Genomic DNA, 24,448 nt, shown 5'->3' on the forward strand with positions numbered 1-24,448 from the left:
ATCTAAACTCTTGAGTGGTGTCCAGGTGTAAGCAGATGCAATAAACCCCCATGTCTCATGTATTTCAGTATTTTATTGTCATTATTAAAATCAAAAGGTATTTTTTGTATCATATACACAAGAATGTATTTAAATGTTAGCCCAGTCACAATTTATACATATGTACTTTTTGTACTATTGAAAGAAAAGCAGGAAGTTTTGAAAAGGTGGTAGAAATAAATGGTTGACTTAACCCCTCCCAGAACAGAAAACAGTCCCAATTCAGGACTGCAATGGAGAGTTTCCATTGGATTATACGACATACAGAATACTCAAACCAAACCCGGAAAACATGAAACGCGTGACATTCCCTGTCACCGCCTACTAGAATAAAACAAACTAGGTGACAAATACTAATTTGCATATCACCCAACTTTTACCCAAATTGTTTGGAAATAACTGGTTGAGTTGCACTTAAGTCTGTTTGTTACATTAATTCATACAAACTATTTTACAGTAGCCAACCCCCTCCTGAAAGTATGACTTCTAGGCAACCTCTCGGCACAACTGTACAGGCCACAGCTTTCTCTACGCCCACCCAGTAGCATTGTCATCAATAATTAAAGAAGCAAATATATATATACAGCCATCAAATCAGAATTCACTATTATACAGAACATGGAAAAACTTTCAAATAGAATCAGATGCCTCCGAAGTTTCTTGTTGGGGTTCTGCTGAGGCCAAACGAGATGAAATCAATCACTGATTATATACATATATATATATAAACAGTGATTGATTTCATCTCTTGTTTGGCCTCAGATTGTTAGGGGACAGCCAACATTGCATTATTTTACATGTATGAATCCTAATTTGATAAAGGTTGGTTAATTTAACAATAAAAAGACAAAGTGTAGCAAAAAAATTACATTCAAAACAGGAAGTTAACATTAGTCATGATAAGGCAACCAACAATGATAAGATCCATGGTTAAACAGTAGTCTGGGGGAGGACCGGGGGGAGAGAGTGGATCCTTTCATTCAAATGGAAAACTAAAAACACATTGAATCTTAAGTGTCTTTTAAGTCCAAGTCAAAAAGGAATTCCTTATTTGACCACACACACACACACACACACACACACACACACACACACACACACACACACACACACACACAATAATACCAGCATTGCCAAATCAGATGACACAACCGGTAACGAATCAAATAAATACCGAATTAGATGCGGCCGCCTGGGAGGTTTTCAGAGTGAGAAATTAAACATGAAACAGGAATGCAGTCCTCCTCACCGTGACATAATAGACTCAACAGGCCTTGCTTGACCCTAGCAGGCCTCGGTTCAGGGGTTAAGGGTCAAAGGTCAGGACAGGTCCTCATCTATTGAGCCAGACTAGTGTTTCAGCATAGATTATAAAAAGAATGAAGGATGGTTAAAAATGGTGGGTTTCGTTATGTTAAACCTGCCAGTCGCATGTTGATGTGATCTGTGGTACAAATGTTGCCAGGCTACCAGAGCATGTGATGCTTGGGGGCAGCTAACGGACAACACTGAAAAGTGTTCAGTGAGGAAGAGGAGGGGGAGCAAGGGGAAGAGGAGGAGGGGGGGTGGGGGCAGGGGGGGCACAGAGAGATGACGACGTTGGAGAGAAACTGCTGCGAGTCGATCCAGGGATTGTGTGTGTGGGTTCATAGTGTGTGTGTGTGTGGGGGGGGGGGGGAGACGACCAACTGACAGCCAGATGAAACAGGCGGAAAGTCCACACGCTGACACTTCAGCATCTTCACCCCCCCTGCCACCAACTCGTCCCCTTCTTGAGCCCCTCCCACTCAGACAGTGGTAGAACAGCTGAGGGTCCGAGGGGGGGGGGGGGGGGGGGGGGTGACAAAGAAAGAGGGGTGATACAGATATACAGAAGGAGCCAGAAACAGAGGTGCGGCGGCCATTAGCAGCCACAGCCTTCCCTCTGGGGTGTTGGCTCACTGGTGAGCCGGCCCCCCTGCGGGGCCGAGGGCTTATGCTGGACCCCCGACTCAGCGGCGTTCAGGTCCAGGCTGCCGTCCTGGATGTTCTGGTAGATCTTCTTAGCGGCCTCCAGGAACGCATCCTCCACGTTTTCACCGCTACACACACACACACACACACACACACACACACACACACACACACACACACACACACACACACACACACACACACACACACACACACACACACACACACACACACACACACACACACACACACACATTGTAAAGTCACCGGAATACATTTGCGGGTAAAATAAATCATTCAATTTAGAAACGAGGACCAATGGAGAAGAGCCTTACGTTTTTGCACTGGCCTCCAGGAATAACAGACCTGTGGGTTGATACAGAACATAACTTTAATGTCAACACTGCATCTCACCCCGTCAGCCTGTTTGAGGCCTCGTCTGTTTATGTTGAGGTTTAATGATCGCACAATGCTGTCATTGTTCTGTCTCTCTTTGGATTACATGTTGCTTTGATGTCACATGACCACAAAATACAAGTTTCATCTATGTCGAAACGGATTCAACACACGCACACGCACACACACACACACACACCGTTCTCCTCAGCAAACTGCTTGGCCTCGTCGTAGGTGACGTCTCTCTGGGCCTCCAGGTCGGCCTTGTTACCTATCAGGATGATCACCTGAGGACACACGGACACACGGTCAACACTGAACCGCTCTACTTGTTATTCATCGAGAAAAAGAGGATCATTTTAGTTTCCTAAATCAATGACTGGTAAGGAGTCTGTTAAATAAGACATCAATAGCACCATCTTGTGGCATTTCTATATAATCAGGACATTAAGGACCATTGTTTTAAGCAATGACTACGGTTATCTTTTTCATTCTCTGTAAACATCTGGACAGTTAATCCCTGTAACTGAATAATTACTTATTAAGAACACTAATGTGAGTATTCAATTGACTGAAGTCCATTTGATTTCAGAAAATGTACAGCCTTCATCAGGAGCAAGCTCCTGGACGTGTTGTGAACTACTTTGAAGGCTCGCAACATTCAGAGTAGTTTGATTTACAGTTCAAAATCAAATCCACAATAAAGCCAATCGACGGCATTGGGAGGAGATTCTAAGGACAACTAACTAACATGGTGATTTAATAGAGTCGCATGGGGATACAAAAGCAAGAATAAAATAAAAAGACAGATCAAGGTTTATGATGTCGTCCTCGTACGATGACACCATAGCTCATCCAACATCACAGCCTGGAGGACATGAGCTAAGTGAAGTAGAGACAGGAGCTTACTGTATTGTTAGTTATAATAATAATAATAATAATAAATTCAATTTATATAGCGCCTTTCAAGGTACCCAAGGTCGCTTTACAAGAGGTGTACACAGGGGGGGGGGGGGCAGGTTAAAGGCCATAGGCCTCCAAGAAGAGGTGAGCCTTCAGGAGCTTTTTGAAGGACTCCACTGAAGTGGCACAGCGGATATGGAGGGGGAGCAGATTCCACACGCCTGAGTGGGGGCAGAGGCGCAGAAGGCCCTGTCCCCAAAGGTCTTGAGTCTGGTGCGGGGGGTTTCCAGCTGGTCCTTAGCAGAGGACCTGAGGGACCGCAAGGGGGTGTAGGGATGGAGGAGGTCAGAGAGGTAACGGGGGGCCAGAGCATGCAGGGACTCGTAGGTGAGTAAGAGGATTTTAAACTTGATCCGGGACTTAACAGGTAGCCAGTGGAGTTGCATCAGGATGGGGGTGATGTGCTGCTAGTTAGGTTAGTACAGTAGAGACAGCTTACTGTATTCACTGTATTGGGGTTGGTGAGGTTAGTACAGTAGAGACAGCTTACTGTATTCACTGTATTGGGGTTGGTGAGGTTAGTACAGCAGCTTACTGTATTCACTGTATTGGGGTTGGTGAGGTTAGTACAGCAGCTTACTGTATTCACTGTATTGGGGTTGGTGAGGTTAGTACAGCAGCTTACTGTATTCACTGTATTGGGGTTGGTGAGGTTAGTACAGCAGCTTACTGTACTCACTGTATTGGGGTTGGTGAGGTTAGTACAGCAGCTTACTGCACTCACTGTAGTGGGGTTGGTGAGGTTAGTACAGCAGCTTACTGTACACAATGTATTGGGTTGGTGAGGTTAGTACAGCAGCTTACTGTACTCACTGTATTGGGGTTGGTGAGGTTAGTACAGCAGCTTACTGTACTCACTGTATTGGGTTGGTGAGGTTAGTACAGCAGCTTACTGTACTCACTGTATTGGGTTGGTGAGGTTAGTACAGCAGCTTACTGTACTCACTGTATTGGGTTGGTGAGGTTAGTACAGCAGCTTACTGTACTCACTGTATTGGGTTGGTGAGGTTAGTACAGCAGCTTACTGTACTCACTGTATTGGGGTTGGTGAGGTTCCTGGCGTCAGTCAGCCAGCTGCTGAGATGGTTGTAGGTGCTTCTCCTGTGCGACAGCAAACGGAACAAACCGTTACTCTGACCGCACACCACCTCACTCCAGATAAGAATGCCATGAAACCCCATGCCCAGTCTGATGGTGTGGTGTGAGCGTGTCACTGTGGTTACCTGGTGATGTCGTAGACCATGAGAGCTCCGGCGGCCCCCCGGTAGTAAGAGCGCGTGACGGCCCTGAAGCGCTCCTGGCCTGCCGTGTCCCAGATCTGGAGCTTGATCTTCTGCCCGCTCACCTCCATGATCCGCGTCCCGAACTCAACGCCAATGGTGTGAGGGCAGTCCGCCATGACTGGAGACAGCAGGGGGTACCGGGCTCACACCTTACACTCACACTGAGGTCTGAAGGCAGACCTCTGGGCTCAGAACCTCACACCCAGACTGAGGTTTGACAGCAGACACACTCAGGTCTGGGTGACAAGGTGTTCACTTTCCTTCATATTCATTTAGAACCATCATGTTCAGACTTAACCTAGACTCCACAAAGCCACCCCCTCCCACCCCTCCTACTTATTGTAGGTTGTACTTCCTGGCACTTAATGTACGCACTTATTGCATGTAGTACTTAGTTATAGTACTTAGTTGTGTAGCCTCTTATCCTAGCTATCTTTGTTGTACACAGGGAATGGGTTAACCTAGAAATGGTTAGTGCTTGGCACTTGGTTCTATGAACTTACTGTACCGACAGCAATATACTGTTGTTTCTCTTTCTTCTGACAAATGTGTCTATTGCAAGTCGCTTTGGACAAAAGAGTCCAAATGCCCTAAATGTAATGTTGCTGTAAGCATGGCTCGCTGGTGACCACTGTAGAAAGACACTTATTAAAATGATCCTGAAAGCTTCATCCACATGTTGTTTCATGTTCTGGTTTATTCTGGTGGTTTCCTGCTGCTAGTGGAGCGTGTCCACTAGCACCAGACCCCTCACCTTTCTTCATGTTGAGTTTTTGCTTGCCTTAATGCCTTCATTATTCTCCCTGCATTATGATTCACATAGTTGGCAAGGATAGAGTGAAACACTCCTGATATGCATAATGAAAATACCCGCAAAGTTATATATTTATTATGAAATATGAATCGGAATGTAATCTATACGTTAAACCACTCTATTCAATATAAAAAAAACAATGAATCAATAAATCAAGTCAACAAGGCCCAGGTGTCATTTAACAACAGATCAACCTCATGCCTTCAGCGTTCTGAAGTCCACCCCGAGAGCAAGATGCAGGGCTCATGTCAGCCACAGCTGGTGAACATCATTCAGTCAAGGATCCCAAATCACACATCCCACTCCTTACAATGTATTAATGACAACCACAACGCATCCAATCAACGCACATTCAAAAGCAGGTTCTAACGCAGCCGTGTGTGTGTGTGTGTGTGTGTGTGTGTGTGTGTGTGTGTGTGGTGTTCCTGGTCTGAAGCGGATGAACCCATCCTCTGCTCTACCTCCTTAATGGAGGCGGTAAATAACACTCAGCTGAATGGTAATTGGGCTGCTGCAGCTGACACACGCGCACACACACACACACGGGTGAGCCAGGGACACAGAGGAGGGAGTGTGATGCCATGCTGAGAGGATCTTCTCGTGTGTGTGTGTGTGTGTGTGTGTGTGTGTGTGTGTGTGTGTGTGTGTGTGTGTGTGTGTGTGTGTGTGTGTGTGTGTGTGTGTGTGTGTGTGTGTGTGTGTGTGTGTGTGTGTGTGTGTGTGTGTGTGTGTGTGTGTGTTTGATGGCAGGGAGTAAAAGCAGTACTTACATTTCTTCTCTGTGAACTGATGGAGCAAACATGACTTCCCTACCCCCATGTCACCTGCAGGGAAGGAGAGGGAGAGTGACAGAGGGTGAGGGAGAGAGAGAGGGTGAGGGAGAGGGAGAGCAAGATCACCAACAGCCCCGGGCGCCTACTGCACACATGACAGTAGTAGTTTCAGTACGTTTGGTGCATTGAGCTACAGTCTTAGTACCCATCACTTTTCTGGACAAATCAAGCCTCCTTAGCCTGTTCTGCCCCGGCAGTATTTTGGTTTTTTTCGCCTATACACATACCCAAATGGAAAAGCTTATAACACAGTAACCCTAAGTCCTAGATGTATGTATGATACTTCATTGAAAGCTGACAAGCTCTAGTTTCTGTAGATATGTTTATTTGGCATGTATCATACACACAACCTAAATGACATCAGTTCAAACATGGCTCTAAAGCATTTTTTTTGTCTTCGAAAATAATAGGTCATAATTGAACTACAATAACTAGGATGTGCTTTATGTAAGGCATATGGCAATATGCCAAATACCTTCTACATCATGCCAACTACACCTGGAAGAAATTTTGGAGTTCTAGGCCTAAACCTTTGGGAGTTAATGGAGTTTTTATGGTGTGTTGTCACTGGCGGCACAAACCTCTCCAAAATGTCTCCAAATGGCCAAATTGTGCCAAATGCATTTACTCACTTCTGTGACACTGGAAACATTACTGAAGCATTTTGGTGACTATAAAACCTTTCTCCATGATTCAAAACATAATTTTTTCACACATTCATTTGATATGGCCATATTGAGATATTGTCATGTGATGAGACACTACCGGATAGTAACCATCATAGAAAAATGACAGAATATACTGGACTGAATTGACCTACAAACACAATGCAATGCACAAATGTCACCAAATATAATGAAGAAATATATAAATGCAATTCAATGGGGTGTTATTTACATATAAAACAAATAAACACCGATATATGATATTACATACTACACAAATCAACAGGAAATAACTGTACATAAACAGAATGATTGTATTGCTAGCTTGACGCAGTGTTGACGCAGCTTTATATCTCGGCTCATACGTATCACACCTGGACACGCCTGGCAGCGTTGGAAAGGTAAACTCATTGGCTAGAAGCCCAAGTGATTGATATATCAATAGCCAATACGCTGTCCCTATACTAAAGCCGCGAAACAAAGTAAACGAAGCCCATTGGCCCTTCAAACTGGGAGCGCTCCATCTACTTCACGGGCTGTATCGGGGTGAAAACTGAACAGAAAAAGACGGGGACACTTTTATTTTGTAGCCAGCAAAGTGATGAAAACAAGCATACCCAACAACTCCATACTGGAGGTAGAGAAAATATCGATACGGCTGCAAACGTCTGGATGTTAGTTGACGAACAAAGTTTGGAGATGGTAAACAAATGGACTTTACACGACGATATTCACAAGCTGGAATAATTTTATGAAAAACCATTTTGATGCTTTTGATCAGTGGATTCTCACGGACAATTGGAATATAAATAATTGAGGAATGGACACATATTACGGTTCTCAGATTGCTTCAAAAGGTAGGGAGTCGCTCTGTTTTTTGGCATTTACGGTTTACCATGCTGGTAAATATCAATGATTGATGGTTTTGTGCTCATGATTTATAGAAAAAACAACCGGATGAATAAATTGTGGAGATTCTACCCTTTCTAACGACGTATAGAATGTCTGTAATGATGAAAGTTGAAGCGGGTTATGTCGCTCCGTAGTGGAAACATATCGTCAACAAACCCAATCGCCCACCGGTGGGCGATTGGGTCTTAACAGGTTAAAACCCTCCCTCATTTTAAAAGTCCTTGGCAAGTCCAGACACTAGAGGGTCTATACTAGGTTCATCACAGGGAAGACCAGTCTTGGCATCATGTGATGTTATAACAGAACTACCAGGGGCTAGTTTCAACAGGAGGAAGGTGAAAGCACCGGGCAGTGTGTGTGTGTGTGTGTGTGTGTGTGTGTGTGTGTGTGTGTGTGTGTGTGTGTGTGTGTGTGTGTGTGTGTGTGTGTGTGTGTGTGTGTGTGTGTGTGTGTGTGTGTGTGTGTGTGTGTGTGTGGTGCAACGGTTCACGGGTTTCCCGTGATCCGTACGGATCAACCATCACGGTTCGGGACGCAAGTGATCCGCGGATCAGCTGAAAAAGTTGTGCGTTGACGTGATCAGCGCATGTTTAGAGGACAATTCCGGTATCAACAACATCATCAAGTATCGTAGCGAAATACAGTTTCTGTTGTGTTTTATTTGGCGTTCCGTAAATCCCATTGAAACGTAAACCGGAACCGGAACCGGACGTGTTTAGGTTTGGTTATAGTCTTTTCGCTCGGTTCGCCGTATCAACAGTAGGGCTAAAACCGAGCGAAAAGACTACAACCAACCCCCCTTGCAATGAGCAATGAGTCTCCGAACCGAAATCAATGGATTTACAAAATGCCAAATAAAACACCACAGAAACTGTATTTCGCTACCAAACTAAAAAAAAGAAGATAAGGATGTCTGCATTGCCTTGGGAGAGTGTAGACTCTAAACTCTCCCCAGGCAATGCAGACATCCTGAATTGTAAATCCAGGCTTAGGGATTATTTACTATCCTATCCATGTTAAAAAGAAGGAATAATGCCTCAGATTGCACATTTTTTAAATATTGACCATGCTTAGAGGAAGCAGGATTATTACCTAATTTTTCACTTTATTTTGTTTTTACACAGTTGAAGATTTAAAGTCACATTTGTCTTGTTATCTTTATTGTTGTTGTTGATCCGAAAATGATCCGACCCGTCACTCAAAAACCGTGACCCGATCCGAACCGTGAGCTTTGTGATCCGTTGCACCCCTAGTGTGTGTGTGTGTGTGTGTGTGTGTGTGTGTGTGTGTGTGTGTGTGTGTGTGTGTGTGTGTGTGTGTGTGTGTGTGTGTGTGTGTGTGTGTGTGTGTGTGTGTGTGCGCGCGCCTGGGTTGAGATCGACAGCTGATCAACCACAGCCAGGAATTTAGTCACAAGTTACCTGTGAACACAATGGAAGTGTGTCCACATGACAGAGAGTCTTCTTATGAGAGTCAGTTTTCATTGATGACTGGTATTCTGAGACTCCTTATGAGAGTCAGTTCTAACTGATGACTGGTACTCTGAGTCTTCTTATGAGAGTCAGTTCTCATTGATGAATCAGATACGGGTCTTCCAGTCTTATGCATGTCTGAAGGGTCTTAAACATAAAACTTTTGAAATCTACAAATATTCTCAACCCGTTATCTGAATGGTTGAACTGAAAAGCATTAGATGCTTAAATTGACATCACAACAAAATGATAAATTATGTACCAATTTTTTTTCCGATTCGATACGTTTGTGTAAAAAGCTGAAATATCATTTTGTTTTATTTAGCTGCCATTATCTTTTATGTGTCTTGGAGACGCTGTTATGAATATTAACCTGTTTCAGCAGATAGCCATAAGTAGCACAAGTCCAATACTATCATAAGTCCATTCCGATCACTGTTTCTTGCTGGGTTCACTTACCGATGATGATGTATTTGAAGATGTAGGAGTAATTGTACGGGGCGGTGGCCATCGTGGCTCTGAAACAGATATAGGGAAAACTGATGTCAGATAAAAAATACCATCAGGTTGTTGTGGTTGTGTTCCAGAATGTCAGGCCTGAATACCAAAGCTTCCTCAGGTGATGAGGGGCTAATCAACACAGGGGGGGGGGGAAGACATATAGCAGTAGGGTTCAATCGATGCACTTAATATGTGAATGGCGTGGAAATGCTTTTTTTTCTGGAAGCAAGTTGACCACCCTGCTGACACCCTGTAGCTTGAAACTACCGTACAAAGCTGCCATCCGAAATTTGTTTTGAAACGTACAGCCTAAACTGACATTACACCGCTGCGATGGGTAAGGGTAATAAAAACTTGCTACTCTGTCATTTTTTTATACCAATTGTTGTGTATTGTTAGACATCTCATAGCAGTCGAGGAAGGCACCGTGTTTAACATACATGTTACACCAAAGAACAAGGTGTTTAGGAGATGCTTTTAGGGCTAATGGCTTTTTGGCAAAGATTGAGTTAATTAAGTCGACATTAGAGTTGCAGACATTGGGGATCACACCCAGAACCTATGACTAAGGCTACAGTTCCTGAACCTGTTCTCCCTGTTGAACTGAACAACATCCCACTACTTACACAGAATGATGGAAACCCGATCAAAGGAACATACACTGTGGAACTCCCCAGAGGGTCCGATAATGTTTTCAAACTGTAGGATAGGACGCGAGACGACCCTAACCTAGCATGTGAGTCCCTTGGAAAATCAATAGATTGTATCACATTAATAAATTATGGTGAACATCCACTAAATACATATTGCTCCTTCCGCTTGGCTTGCAAGTACATTTTCAACCTAAATTCAAAGCCATTATGCTTTCCAGGTAAATCAACTAGACTAAAGATCTTTAAATGTATTAATTTGTAGGCCTTTGAGATTACTTAAGTTATAATGGGGCCAGTATGTCAGCTGACAGACACCTGATGGTTTTGAGAGGAACTGAGACCTTTGAGTGAACATCTTTCCATGTTGATGTTAACTCAAACATCAAGGTTCTTCTAATTAACGGTTTGTAACTGCTAGGGTTAAAGGGTAATTCCAGTGTAAAATGGATTTGGGATATGTTTTGTATGATAACGAGTTGAAACGTTCGTTTTGGAGCACAAAAACCGCATATAGACGCTTTCTTCAGTTGGCTGCATTCTATCAAAACGCTATAAACTTGGAACGATGGGGGCACTGGTTATGGTAAAAACTAAATGCATTGAGAACGATGCATTAAGAACTTTGTAAGTGTACAGATTGTTTATTAAAAAGGACATTTTATAAACATAATACCATCAGTAGATCAACCGTCAACGCCATTTTATTTTTAAGACTCAATAAGTAGATTGGCGAACAATGATGTCACAATCTCTGTGTTCGTCAATCTACCTATCGAGTCTTAAAAACAAAATAATGGATAAGTTACCGGACTACTTGCGGAGTGATACGACAGAAAAAGAAAAAAAAACACTTTCCTTGACAGCGGTCATTATATGCTTAGCAAGGGTGAATTATCAGAGAAATATTCACCACCGGAAGTTGTGAAGGCTCATGCAAGTGAACGGAGCGTTCAACAGCATTAAGAGCCGTAAATAAATAACGATAGTCACATTCATTATACCATTTTCTACGTGACCACGACTATTCGACTATTCAACGATCGTTGCCCATGCCCATCCCTAATGAACCAGTTAGGGTGGTCTAATGAACTAGTCCTTAGTGAGGCTGCTCTAATGAACCAGTCCTTAGTGAGGCTGCTCTAATGAACCAGTCCTTAGTGAGGCTGCTCTAATGAACCAGTCCTTAGTGAGGCTGCTCTAATGAACCAGTCCTTAGTGAGGCTACTCTAATGAACCAGTCCTTAGTGAGGCTGCTCTGCATGGGGTTGTTCTTATGAACCCGTCCTTAGTTAGGCTACTCTGAGGTTGTGTGCTCGTGGCAGCACCACGAACACACTAAAGAGCGCTGTACACAACATCAACATGTGTGCAGCAGGTGAGAGGAACCGGCTGGCCCAAGGAGCGCTCATCTTTCAGTTCATATTCCCCATCAGCCCCCACCCACCATTGTAAAGGTCAGCCTTTAGGGATCACTTCCCCTCACATGACTGTCATGGGGTGTCTACGAATGATCCTAACACCTGCAGGGCAACGGCTGCCTGCACTCACACAGGGGGAACCGACCCATGGTAACAGGTGGAGCAACAAAACCAGGTCGCCTGAATAAAATAAAAAAATGATTCAGGATCTGCAAATGGTTATGTGCAGAAGATGCGGCAGGAAGTAGTGTATCTGAAGAGGAACAATGAGTGTCACATGACGACTTGTGACTGCAGCCTCAGCACTTCTTTCATACTCTCCATCGTCTCTTGGCCAAATAAGGAAACAGTGCCGCAGATTTTGCAATGAAAGGATTTAAGGATGCATATGATAGATACATAATGCCATCCTGATTCATAAAGCAACACTGGGAACTACGGAAACTTATAAACTAATAAAAACTATTGCTACCTGACAAAATGATTATCATGAAGTAAACATTGTAAATATTATCCTCTAAAATGCCCTTAAATTTAGATTGTAATGGTCTGTATTGCACCACTTGCCACCATGTGTACCATTACTGCTTTGCCATGGGGAGGGCAAAGTTCCTCTGGGATCATTGACTTTTTATCTGATACAGGTCTGATGCATGTTGTCATCTAGATATATCACGATTGACTAACAAATCCAGGCTAACTGGGGTAAACATTATTTTATTATTATCCTAGCAAGACTATCTACACATCCTAGTGTATACCAAGTATGCCTATAGTTTTAGCAAGCAACATTTATAACTGCTTTCTTTGTGTGAACAACATTTGCTAGAGATAAGAAGCATGGTTGTGAAATAAATAGAAAGATATTACTAGCAAGGTATCAAGATCACCAAGTTAAACAGATACTTTCCAATAAGGGCACATTAATTAACCATCATGGACACCATTACCTTAGTTAAAATGAACACCATTCGTTAACATGAACACCATTACCGTGGTTAACATGAACACCATAAGTTAATATGAACACCATACCTTGGTTAACATGAACACCATAAGTTAACATGAACACCATTACCTTGGTTAACATGAATACCATTAGTTAACATGAACAACATTAGTTAAAGGTCCCATGACATGAAAATCTCACTTTGGGAGGTTTTCTAACATAAATATGAGTTCCCCTAGCCTGCCTATGGTCCCCCAGTGGCTAAAACTTGCGTTTGGTGTAAAACTAGCACTAGCTGTTCTGCTCGCCTTTGAAAAAACGGAGGCTCAAGCGCGCTGATTTGGAATGTCTGTGCTCATGACGTCATCAGGAATCTCAGCTCCTCCCCTTACTCTGCCTGGCCCGCCCAGAGACGTTGGCCCGCCAATGAGACTCGACCGTGCGAGCGCCACATGTGTGTGTGTGAATACACACACTGTAACGCAAGTGTTTCTTGTCGGTTCTTTGACGTGTCTTGTATTTCCACAACGAGACTGTCGTGGGGGTTATCTAAGCCATGGTTGAGAAGGAATTGGGGGAAAGGAACTTTGGTTTGACTCGCTGAAGTACATGAACTGCGACATGCCGCCGGTTGCCGCGAGGCACCATCGCCCGGCAGCGGGCAGCCGGCCGCAGGCAGCGCGCGGTTCAGTCGACTTCAGGTTGATGTGAAAGTGGAAGAACCAGAGACGTCGCAGAACCCGACAAAGTCGTTTGTGATTCATAATATCGTCTGGAGGCGCACACAATATGTTATATGATATAGATATCTATGTATTATATGATATTATTTAGATATAGAGCTCCAGGACTGTAACGCAAGTGTTGTACACTTCCTTGTTATTTGGATAACCGTTCTGCTGTTGGTGTGATCATATAATACATAGATATCTATATCATATAACACGTCGGACCTATATTAAAGAATACATAAAATACCATGTCATGGGACCTTTAACATGAACACCATTACCTTAGTTAACATGAACACCATTACCTTATTTAACATGAACACCATTACCTTATTGAACATGATTTCCATTACCTTAGTTAACATGAACACCATTACCATAGTTAACATGACAACCATTAGTAAACATCAACACCATTAACAAATGATGACAAGACTAATAATTAACTGTAAATTAACTGTTACCTGATTATTACTGCATAAACTAATGCTAATAAATGGTTAATTGATGCACCCTTATTGTAAAGTGTTACGGATCAACCTAATCAAGCAGCCTCCATCCCTAACCTGAAAGCTGGACTCCTGCCCCGCTCCTCTTCCCACTACCGGCACTGAGGCGAGCCACTGATATCCATCAGGTCCAACCTGGTGAATTCTTCATGTTGTTGTGGTTTAAGTTGACATTTGACTGCAGTCGACCCAACAAATGCGTGGTTATAAGCTGTTTACAATACCGTGACTGGGCTGGCTAACGTCAGCTGTTTACTCGCGGGTTGTTAGTTCCGAAGCGGGGTCTGTCTTGTCAGGTGTGGGGCTGCTGTTTGTAGTTAAGGTGAAGGTGGTTGTCTTATCCTCGACTGTTCATCCCTTAACCTCTCACTTATCCAGGTTAGCATCCTTAGCTCACGTATTAGCCTGCTGAGTGCCTGCTAACGTCAGTGAGCATAACAGTTACAGTCGGCCTCCCGGCTCACAAACTGAACGGTGTTATTCTGACAGGCTCTACCGTTACTATGTACACGTCCACCCAGTTTCCTTACCGTATGGTGTTGTTGCTTTGTATTCCTGTGTGGGTCTTCTTCACCAGAGCTCTGCAGGTTATCCTGTCTGCTGATCCAATATGGCGGCTCCCTCTTCCGCCAGTGTTGCCAGATCGGATTGGCAATTTCCAGCCCAACCATAGACTAAAAACCGGTCAATCAACCAACAACCCGCTCAATACAACCGATTTATCATATACTTCTGCAATGGAAACTAAACGAATACACACCTTAACGCAACAGGATTATTAACTATGACGTTATGTGCTATACAAGGAACCTCTCGTCTGTCTCTCACCCACACAAACCTCACAAGGTCTGTGAAAAGAACACACTGACAGCAGCAGAAAATGGGTCTTTAATGATTTAAGACATTAATGCACAACACACAAAATAGGCATGTAAAAGACAAATGGAGGGCACAATAAACACCTAATTGATCTAATAGCTTTAATAATGCTACTTTTTTTTACCAGCCTAACGAGATTAAAAGTAGCCAAATTGGGAGGGTAACCGCCCAATCTGGCAACACTGTAACCCCTGTCTGCAGGGCTGCTGATCCAATATGGCGGCCATGGCAGGGCTGCTGCTAGGACAAAAGACCCGAGGATATGCGGCGATTCATTATTGTGTACCCATGTAGTAGGCTATCGCATAGGAGGCAATACCTGCACAGGTGGGTTTATTTAATGCTTTTTTTGTTTTTACCAAAATCCAGCCTTTCTATATTTGATTTAGCAAAATCAAGTAGCATAGCTATTTGGCAAGTATAAATTGAATAATGGTTTTGTTAAATAAAATTGTATATTGCCATTATAAATTATGGTTGATTTTATTGATTGTATAACTGCGTAATATATCTGTATCGTTTTTAAATTGTTTGTCTAATCTTATCTATATAAGTGTGTGTGTGTGTGTGTGTGTGTGTGTGTGTGTGTGTGTGTGTGTGTGTGTGTGTGTGTGTGTGTGTGTGTGTGTGTGTGTGTGTGTGTGCGCGCGTTCGTGCATATAAATTATACAAAGGCTTTTCAGTTAACTTGTTAAAAAGGAATATTTTAATACAGCTGTTTACCACAATACATACTGTAAAATACTTTGTACAACCTTAAAAATAAACACGCATAACATGCATTAAAAGCGGACTATGCCTGAATAAGATAGATATCTGAACAAGACTTTAGACAGTGTGACTGAATATTCAAAAGAAGTAGGTTTCTCACACTATATTTGGTCTTCACTGATTCTAAGCCTCTGAAGAGTTTTGAAGATCTGGGGTGGCTCCATAGGCAAATGTTGATTTAACCTCCAACAACAATCCAACCATGAACGTTATCTGGGTGCTGTTCAATCAGTATGCTATTGTAATAACACTGCAAGCTGAGTAAAGCGGAACCCTAATATTTCCCATGATTTGTCAGGAGAACCCCGCAACGCTCGTCACCCACTAGTCAGTGACCAGAATATGACAGTTGAGGGGAACATGTCTGCCAGAAATCCCCTTGTGAACCGAGACGGTATTTCCTTTCTCTCCAATATGTCTTTACATCACAACCCGAGCCGCAGCAGTAGCAGGCAGGTCAGAGCGCAGATATAGTGCAGTGCATTTGATTTCAACCAAGTGGTGCTGTTACACAGATCGGAGCCGCAGCAGTGAATACGAACGCCAGGCAGCTCTTGTTGTTGGCAGTGTCTGGATGTAGCACAGCCGCTGGTCAGGACAATACCCAATGCCGCTGTGAGAGAGAGAGAGAGAGAGAGAGAGAGAGAGAGAGAGAGAGAGAGAGAGAGAGAGAGAGAGAGAGAGAGAGAGAGAGAGAGAGAGAGAGAGAGAGAGAGAGAGAGAGAGAGAGAGAGAGAGAGAGAGAGAGAGAGAGAGAGAGAGAGAGAGAGAGAGAGAGAGAGAGAGAGAGAGAGAGAGAGAGAGAGAGAAATTCAACAACTTACACTTCTGGCATTAAGTCACACCTTGAAATGGAAGTGTCTAGTGAAAACTAGACACATATTTCAAGCATTACATAAACCAGAATAACACTTTAACGAGCAAACATGAAATACTCATCACCCCCAACATTAAGTAGGAAATGGATTGTGGGCAGAACCGTTCTCTTGAGAGTTGGTTTTCAACAAATGTCGACAATCTCCGTCAGTCTCTCCGAATTACTGGAGGGGATTTAAACGGGGGAGAATAACGTAGGCCTACATCGCACGTAAGACTTCGGTTTTAAGACGTCGACACAGCGTCCTGTCTTTCTGTTGCAGTGATTGGCCGTCAGTTGTCTCATACAATGAGCCTGCTATTTCCCTGAGCCAATGAGAAAATATCGCTGAATTAGCTCTTGGTTGTACTTTCCCCAGCTTTCAAGCAGCGACGCCGCTATGTGCGTCGTAGTCGTGTCCGTGGAGATCAGCAGAACTGTTCCTCTGATGGCACTCTGCTGTCTAAACGTCCACAGCTTGAGACCTTGACGTGATGATCGGTGTGTCAACATTAAATAATGACTGAGGTTGGTAGTCAAAGGACAACTACCTAGTCACAGTGAACATTAGAATAACCATTGAACTATTGGGATTCATGTTAGGTTGAACAATTCAAATCTAGGATATCATCACATAAAGAAAAGTAGGGAGGCCATAGCGTCAGGATAATAAAGGAGAGAGGGTGTTGAACGGCTAGCGGAAAGGTTCTGGTTTGATCCCCAGTACTCAGACCAACCCGCAGGCTGATACATGCTATTTTACTTGGCCGCCATGTTGCTCAGAAGGTGGAGCTGGTTCGATCCCCGGCTCCTCCTCCCTGAGTGTCAAGGTGTCCCTGTCTGAGCAAAGCACCTCACCCTAATGTGCACCCTAATGTGCCCCCTGACGAGCTGGCTGTCACCCTGCGTGACTGACACTGCTGTCGGTGTGCATGATTGGGTGAATGTGAGGCAATATTGTAAAGGGCTCAGAGTGGCCACTGGTTAGAAAAGCACTGTATAAATACTGAGGTAGTCCATTATAGTCCATTTACCATTTATTGAAACCTAGTATCTCTCATGAGTGGCCTTGGATGGAATAACCTGGTCTCTAAAAGACAGAGGATGGACTCAACGCTCTTCATCTACTCACTGCTCTCGGTCCGGATGCAGAAGCGGTGCTTGAAGCCCTTGTGCGAGTGTGAGCAGGTGAGGACCTCGGGGTTGGAGCAGCCAACATCCACGTACCTCTGGCCCTGGATGATGTTGCAGCCATAGCACTGCAGACCCTGCACTGCAGGGGACCCACACCAGAGAGAAAGGGTTAGGGCATGGGGTTTGTCCATGGGGTTATTCATGTGGTAAGTTCATGTGGTAAGTTCATGTGGTTAGTTCATATGGTAAGTTAATGAGCACACATAGTGACCTGGGGAATAGTGACCTCTATAGTTAGATATAGCTACATACTGTATATATATATACTGTATACGTATACTGTATATATATATCCACAGATATATCTATCAATTCACATATATCCATACACATATATATATAAATATGTGTATATATGTATATATATGTATATATGTATATATATGTATATATATATATATATATATATATATATATATATATATATATATATATATATAGTGTATATAGAGCCACTATATCCTTCAAGAAGAGGGAGAGTCTTTAGCAATTCGATTCCTGGATAGAAAGACATGTCTACGTCGCAGACGAAAAGATATGATTGCTTGAAGGTACTCATAGTTTGAGATCATATTGAGAAGAATTTAATGTTAGTAGAGGCAGTGATTTGAATGAAAAAAATTCTAATTTCAAAACACATAAGGCAATACATCATCGGACAACAAAATAGAAAATTGCAAAGTACCATCAAAAAGTACCCTTTATTGGGCATGGCCTATTATTGCTTACATTATGACATTATGACAATTTTTGTTATAATGTGCAGCAATTTATGGTCATTCTGTACAGGGAAATTCTCATGTTTCAGCCAGGGGCATCTCTTTAGTGCAAAAAGCCCACATCAAGCCCACATCAATGGTATCAAAGGAGAGCCTACTCGTAAGATAGATAATGTGGCATTTGAGGTGCAAATAAATATGGACAACTTCGATGTTGTAAAATGAAAAATCTGTGGAGTTCAAGGTGTGGGGTAGACTGATTATCCAAGGATTCACTAAAGCGTAGGTTTAAGTCTTTAGTTCCTGTGTTGGTTTACAAAGTCCTAATTCTAGTGTACGTCTCCTTTCAAAGAGACCCGATGTGGTACACTGTCGTCCTGCTGGGGACTCACTCTCTGGTTGGTTAATTCAGGCTATTTTAAGCCATATTTTAGTTATCAGACACAACATAATCCCCAATGCATCTTTTAAATCTCTTTTTTGTTTTTAAAGAAAGTATTTAGGTCAAATGTATTTCTTCATCAAAGTTGAGGCCGTATGAGACATCATTTTGAAAATAATAATTCAATGATAACATTTTCCTCAGCTCTGCTTCTCTCCTCTCCTTTCTCTTTCTTTCAGCTCCTCTCTTCTCTCCTCCTCCCCTCTCTCCCCTCCTCTCCCATCCTCCCTCCACTCCTCTCCTCCTCTCCTCTCCTCATCTCCTCCCTTCTCTCCTGCTCTCCTCTACTCGTCTCCTCTCCTCCTCTTCTCCCCTCCCCTCCTCTCCTCTCCTCTCCTCTCCTCTCCTTTCCTCTCCTCTCCTCTCCTCTCCTCTCCTCTCCTTTTTCCCTACCTTCCCCTGCTCTCTTCTCCGCCTTCTCTCCTATTTTAATCCCACACCAATGAGAGTTTGGTTGGCATACTGCAGTATTTCCCCCAGCCACCCCATAATACGTGATTCCAGATGTCTGTTATTAAATCCTTTACCCTTAATAATCCACAATCGTCAAGAGATTGTATACGCGGTCCCACACACACACCTGTGGCTCACCTCCAAATCTTGCACAACAAACACACACACACACACACACACACACACACACACACACACACACACACACACACACACACACACACACACACACACACACACACACACACACACACACACGCACACGCACACATACACACAAAAATCTGCAGTGGCTGAGTGGATCCTCTCGGTGGTGTCTGTGGACTCTCTGGTGAAAGGGCAGGAGAGAAAAGGAAAGGAATTGCACCCCTGCTGGTTTAAATAGCAAAGCTTTACAGCTTTCAGGAGACAACTAATCCTGGCAAATGCTCTTACCAAAAATCATTTTACAGATCTACTGTAATCAATGGGAAGCCATGAGAAGAGCACACAGGGACTGTGGGATAACCCAGGATGATTGATTCTCTGTTATAACTCCATGCTTACATTTACATTTAGTAAGAGAAAATCCAAACAAAGGAATATGAGCATAAATGTTAAGATATAACGTCAAATCATTAAAGGCGATCATAATAGTGTTGCCTATTTTAGATGGATTATTATTGAGCCAAACGCAAACAAGCAAAAATATAGTAATATGCTAATTATCAAACTGAAATAATAACCTCATCTCAATTCAGCATTATTAATCACCAATTTCACCATTGCATGCAAATTACATCCAAGCTATATTGCTTCAAAACACAAAACTCAAAAATCCTCCACGATACACATGGTGTGTTGTAGTAGCAGTATCCATAGGAATCGGCTTGGATGGAGATGAGTGCTTTATTGCCAGAGAGCATATCACTAACGCGTCATTGAGCAACTCCTGATCTCCCCTGGTGCTATGTGTAGCGGGCGATCAGCACGCTGAGGGAAGACATGATGTCTGAGATCTGAGGTTGATTTGGCCCCAGGGTAAGATACAAGCTGCGGTCAACTTGGGTCAGGCCAGGTCGTTTGTGATTTTCAGGGGGATGTACCTTTCTGACCTTTTGGTTTTTGTGTTGTGTTCTGGTGGAGTAAAGCCCCTAAACAATGTGAAAGCCAAATCAAAAAGTGAAAGACAGATGTGTTTTATATCCATAAATATGGCTATCATAACTACGTTAACCGATGGTTAAATAAACATTGTTTTTCCCTTTTTAGCTACACATGAATACACTGATGATTTTTGTCCCTCTTGTACTCCCCCCTCCCGGTCTCACACAAAAAACATGATGTGCGTGTGTGTTTGTGGGCACATTATGTATATATGCATGTGTGTGTGTTTATGTGTGTATGTGAGAGTGTAGGTGTCTGTGTGTTTGTGTGTATGTGTATGTTTATGTGTACGTACGTCCAAGAAAGCAAAAATCATTAATAAACAAATGATATGTAAAGACATCTCTTTTCAACCCTCACCTCTTTCGTCACCTCTGTTAATGGAAATAGAAAAAAAGCCTTTTATTGCTGCTCACCTTGCGTTACAAGAAAAGCCCAAACCAGAGTCATTCCAAGCCCGTACATCAGCCAGGTGTGTATAGTCATGGATGCAGCCCAACACCAGCCAGTAGCGCTGAAGGACAAGGAAAAAAATCACGGGTAAAGTCCTCTGTCCTCATCCAATATTCCACAGATTAGAGAAGAGAGAGAGGGAGAGAGGGAGGGAGGGAGAGAGGGAAAGGCAGGGGAGAGGGAGCGAGAGAGTGAGAGAGAGAAAAAAATAGAGGAAGGGAGGGAGAGAGGTAATGAGAGAGAGAGAGAAAGAGAGCAAGGGGGAAAGAGCGTTAGGGAGAGAGAGCGAGAGATGAGATCAGGAAGGAAGTGTGAAGTGGTGCTGTACAGATCTCTGATCGCACCAGTTGAGCTTCAGTAAACTGCCTGAGCCCCCCCCCACACACACACACACACACAAACACACACACACACACACACACACACACACACACACACACACACACACACACACACACACACACACACACACACACACACACACACACACACACACACACACACACACACACACACACACACACACACATACTCTCCGACCAAGAGAACAGAGCCAAGAGAGAGAGAGAGAGCGAATGAGACCATACAAACCGCTCAGCCAGTCAGAGAGCTGAGGAGGGTGGGGGGGGGGGGGGGTTGAATGAGGGGCTACATGAAGCCTTCCTCTGCTCTCTCTCCTCATGTCTAGGGAAGTGGTGGCTTGTTGTTGTTGATGATGCGGCTCAATTAAAAGGAGCCTCCAGATCTCCCTGGTCCCTGTCTCTCCTCCCTCTCAGACAGGAGGAGAGACACATTGATGGGGAGGGACCATGGCTCGTGCTTGCCCAACCAAGGACCATGGCTCTTTTAGGTTTCAGGAGGGACAATGGCTCTTGCTGGCTCCAGGAAAGACCGTGAAGGACCATGGCTCTTGTTAGCTCTAAGAAGGACCATGGCTCTTGTTGGATCTAAGAAGGACCATGGCTCTTCCTGGCTCTATGAAGGACCATGGTTCTTGTCTGCTCTATGCAGAACAACACTACGCCGACGTGGTCTTTATCATTTTTTTCAGGATTAATTCGTGATTGATAATCCATCGCTTCTAATAATAGTTCCTTCACAATGTGTTTAGTTGCCCGTAAATTCATTGGGAAGGCACACTCTGCCAGGACAGTGTGTGTGCATGTGTATGTGTGTGTGCAAATGCGTGTGTGCATGTGTGTGTGTTTCTAGAATAAACAGACCAAGAGAGAGAGAGAGAGAGAGAGAGAGAGATCTCTATGAGTCTGATGTGGGCTCTGATGGCCCCTCCTATCAAAAACAGGTTATCTCCCCGTGTGTCATTGTGGCCATGATGCACCGGGGAGAAAATTCTATCTAATCAAGAATTAAAGACTTAATCCTTTCTTAGAGACTGTAATGCCAGATAAGGCTGGCTTTGCAGTATAATCTCCAGTACCCCCCCCCCCCCCACACACACACACACAACACACACACCCACACACACACACTCACACATACACACACACACACACACACACACACACACACACACACACACACACACACACACACACACACACACACACACACACACGCACACACACACACACATGCACACACACACCCTTTCCAAATCAACATATGGTCGGGGCTCGATAGATGGCTGCCAACCAATGCTGTCACTCATATTAAAACATATTTATTGTGCAGGCAACAGATTTCTCTGTACACATGCGTGGACACACAGTCACACATTTTCATTACGTAGGATTGAAGACTAGCTCAGTTGACTCTTGTGATTCTTGCGTGTTCAGCTTGCTGTAGATTTCCTTGTTATTGAACGTGTGCGTGTGTGTGTGTGTGTGTGTGTGTGTGTGTGTGTGTGTGTGTGTGTGTGTGTGTGTGTGTGTGTGTGTGTGTGTGTGTGTGTGTGTGTGTGTGTGTGTGCATGTATGTGTATGTGTGTGTGTGTGTGTGTGTGTGTCTGCATGTCTGTGCATTTGTGTCAGCTTTTTTTGTTAATGTGTGCAGCTGCGAGGGGCTTTCATTTTGTAAGAGTATCTTGATTGAGGAATGGGTGCACTGACATCTTTCAGAAATTGCAGGGAAATGTTCGGATGAAAGGGGATTTGTGTGTGTGTTGGTGTGTGTGTCTCCTCACTTATCATCATTGTGTGGCAATGGTCCAGATGTGTGCGAGTGCATGTGCACATCAACAGGAATCTTAAATGGGATTCAGGGAACCATATCATTTCCTATTACCCTTATCTAAGCATAAATGAACACCCTATGCACATGTGCACTGTACACACACACACACACACACACACACACACACACACACACACACACACACACACACACACACACACACACACACACACACACACACACACACACACACACATAAACAACCACACAAACACCCACACACACACACACACACACACACACACACACACACACACACACACACACACACACACACACACACACACACACACACACACACACACACACTAACCCTAACACAAACACAAAATCCATGTTATAAAGACAATATCTGGGTAATTATTTACTTTTTTAATACAAATAAACAGATTTATTGTTTTTTGATGAATCTGCTGTTCAAACTGTTGTAAGATGTTATATCGTCTGAAATCAACACAGTGGTAAATGCTACGAGACAAACTACACCGAAACAGAGTTTAAAATCCTCAATGCTGCTTTTCACATGCCATGAATTCCTCCCTTCCTGCAGCCACCCCCCCACCACTACTACCGCCACCACCACCTCTACCACCACCACCACAACCACCACCACCACCATCCTTCTCTGACATGCTTCATCCATTTATACTGTGCTGAGCTGCATGAGCCTTTGAGTGATAAGGCGACTAGAGAGAAAGAGAGAGAGAGAGATAGAGAGGGAGAGAGAGTGTGCGAGGGGGAGTGTGAAGGAGGAAAAGAATGAGGAACGAATGGTGGGGGGAATGTAGGAGGTCCATCAGTACCACCCTGATGAAAGCCAGCCCCCCTCCCTCTGCCCCCGGCCCCCCTCACCCCAAGCTACTCCTCCTGACTTATCTCATGTCACACAATGTCCCCCCCCTTTAAATTCCTTTCAAGTCTCCTTCCTCCCCCCATATGGAGAGTGAGCTTGGAGTGTGACAGTCACACTTATAGAGCGAGCCCAATTTAAACCATGATGAAATGAGACCCTCCAAGTAGAGGGAAGACCAGAAGGAAACAGAACGGGGATGTGATGATGGTGGCAGCATCATCATGTTCCCCTGTGATTCCCATGTGATGATCACTGTCCTGTGATGATGGCAGAGGAGGTCATCCTAGATGTGCTGTATATAATGTTAATGCTGCTCTAAGTATCTTGAATTGTGTCCCCCCCCCCCCCCCCCCCCTGTATTAAGGACTCCCCGGTGGCTCATTTATTCAGATAGTGAA

At 43.8% G+C, this 24,448-nt stretch overlaps 2 protein-coding genes across 4 annotated transcripts; both read right to left on the reverse strand.

Moving 5' to 3' along the window:
• Positions 1-55: 55 nt before the first annotated feature.
• On the reverse strand, positions 56-14,777 carry rab14l (RAB14, member RAS oncogene family, like). Of its 3 annotated transcripts, none has more exons than XM_060050610.1 (8): positions 14,622-14,777; positions 9,790-9,848; positions 6,219-6,272; positions 4,575-4,752; positions 4,386-4,452; positions 2,588-2,675; positions 2,328-2,358; positions 56-2,120 (listed from the first exon to the last, which is right to left on the reverse strand). In XM_060050610.1, exons 2-8 carry the CDS (start codon positions 9,839-9,841, stop codon positions 1,943-1,945), a joined length of 648 nt encoding a protein of 215 aa, XP_059906593.1. In that variant the 5' UTR covers positions 9,842-9,848; positions 14,622-14,777; the 3' UTR covers positions 56-1,942. The 3 variants fall into 3 exon arrangements, with proteins under 3 accessions (XP_059906593.1, XP_059906595.1, XP_059906594.1); XM_060050612.1 differs by lacking the exon at positions 14,622-14,777 and adding an exon at positions 14,316-14,615; XM_060050611.1 differs by lacking the exon at positions 14,622-14,777 and adding an exon at positions 14,149-14,286.
• Positions 14,778-15,652: 875 nt separating this feature from the next.
• Positions 15,653-21,565, reverse strand: LOC132456272 (uncharacterized). Its single transcript, XM_060050614.1, has 3 exons — positions 20,968-21,565; positions 17,730-17,870; positions 15,653-16,354 (listed from the first exon to the last, which is right to left on the reverse strand). Exons 1-3 carry the CDS (start codon positions 21,035-21,037, stop codon positions 16,167-16,169), a joined length of 399 nt encoding a protein of 132 aa, XP_059906597.1. The 5' UTR covers positions 21,038-21,565; the 3' UTR covers positions 15,653-16,166.
• Between the last annotated feature and the right edge of the window lie 2,883 nt (positions 21,566-24,448).

This window comes from Gadus macrocephalus, chromosome 4 (genome assembly GCF_031168955.1).
Source record: "Gadus macrocephalus chromosome 4, ASM3116895v1".
Lineage (NCBI taxonomy): Eukaryota > Metazoa > Chordata > Actinopteri > Gadiformes > Gadidae > Gadus > Gadus macrocephalus.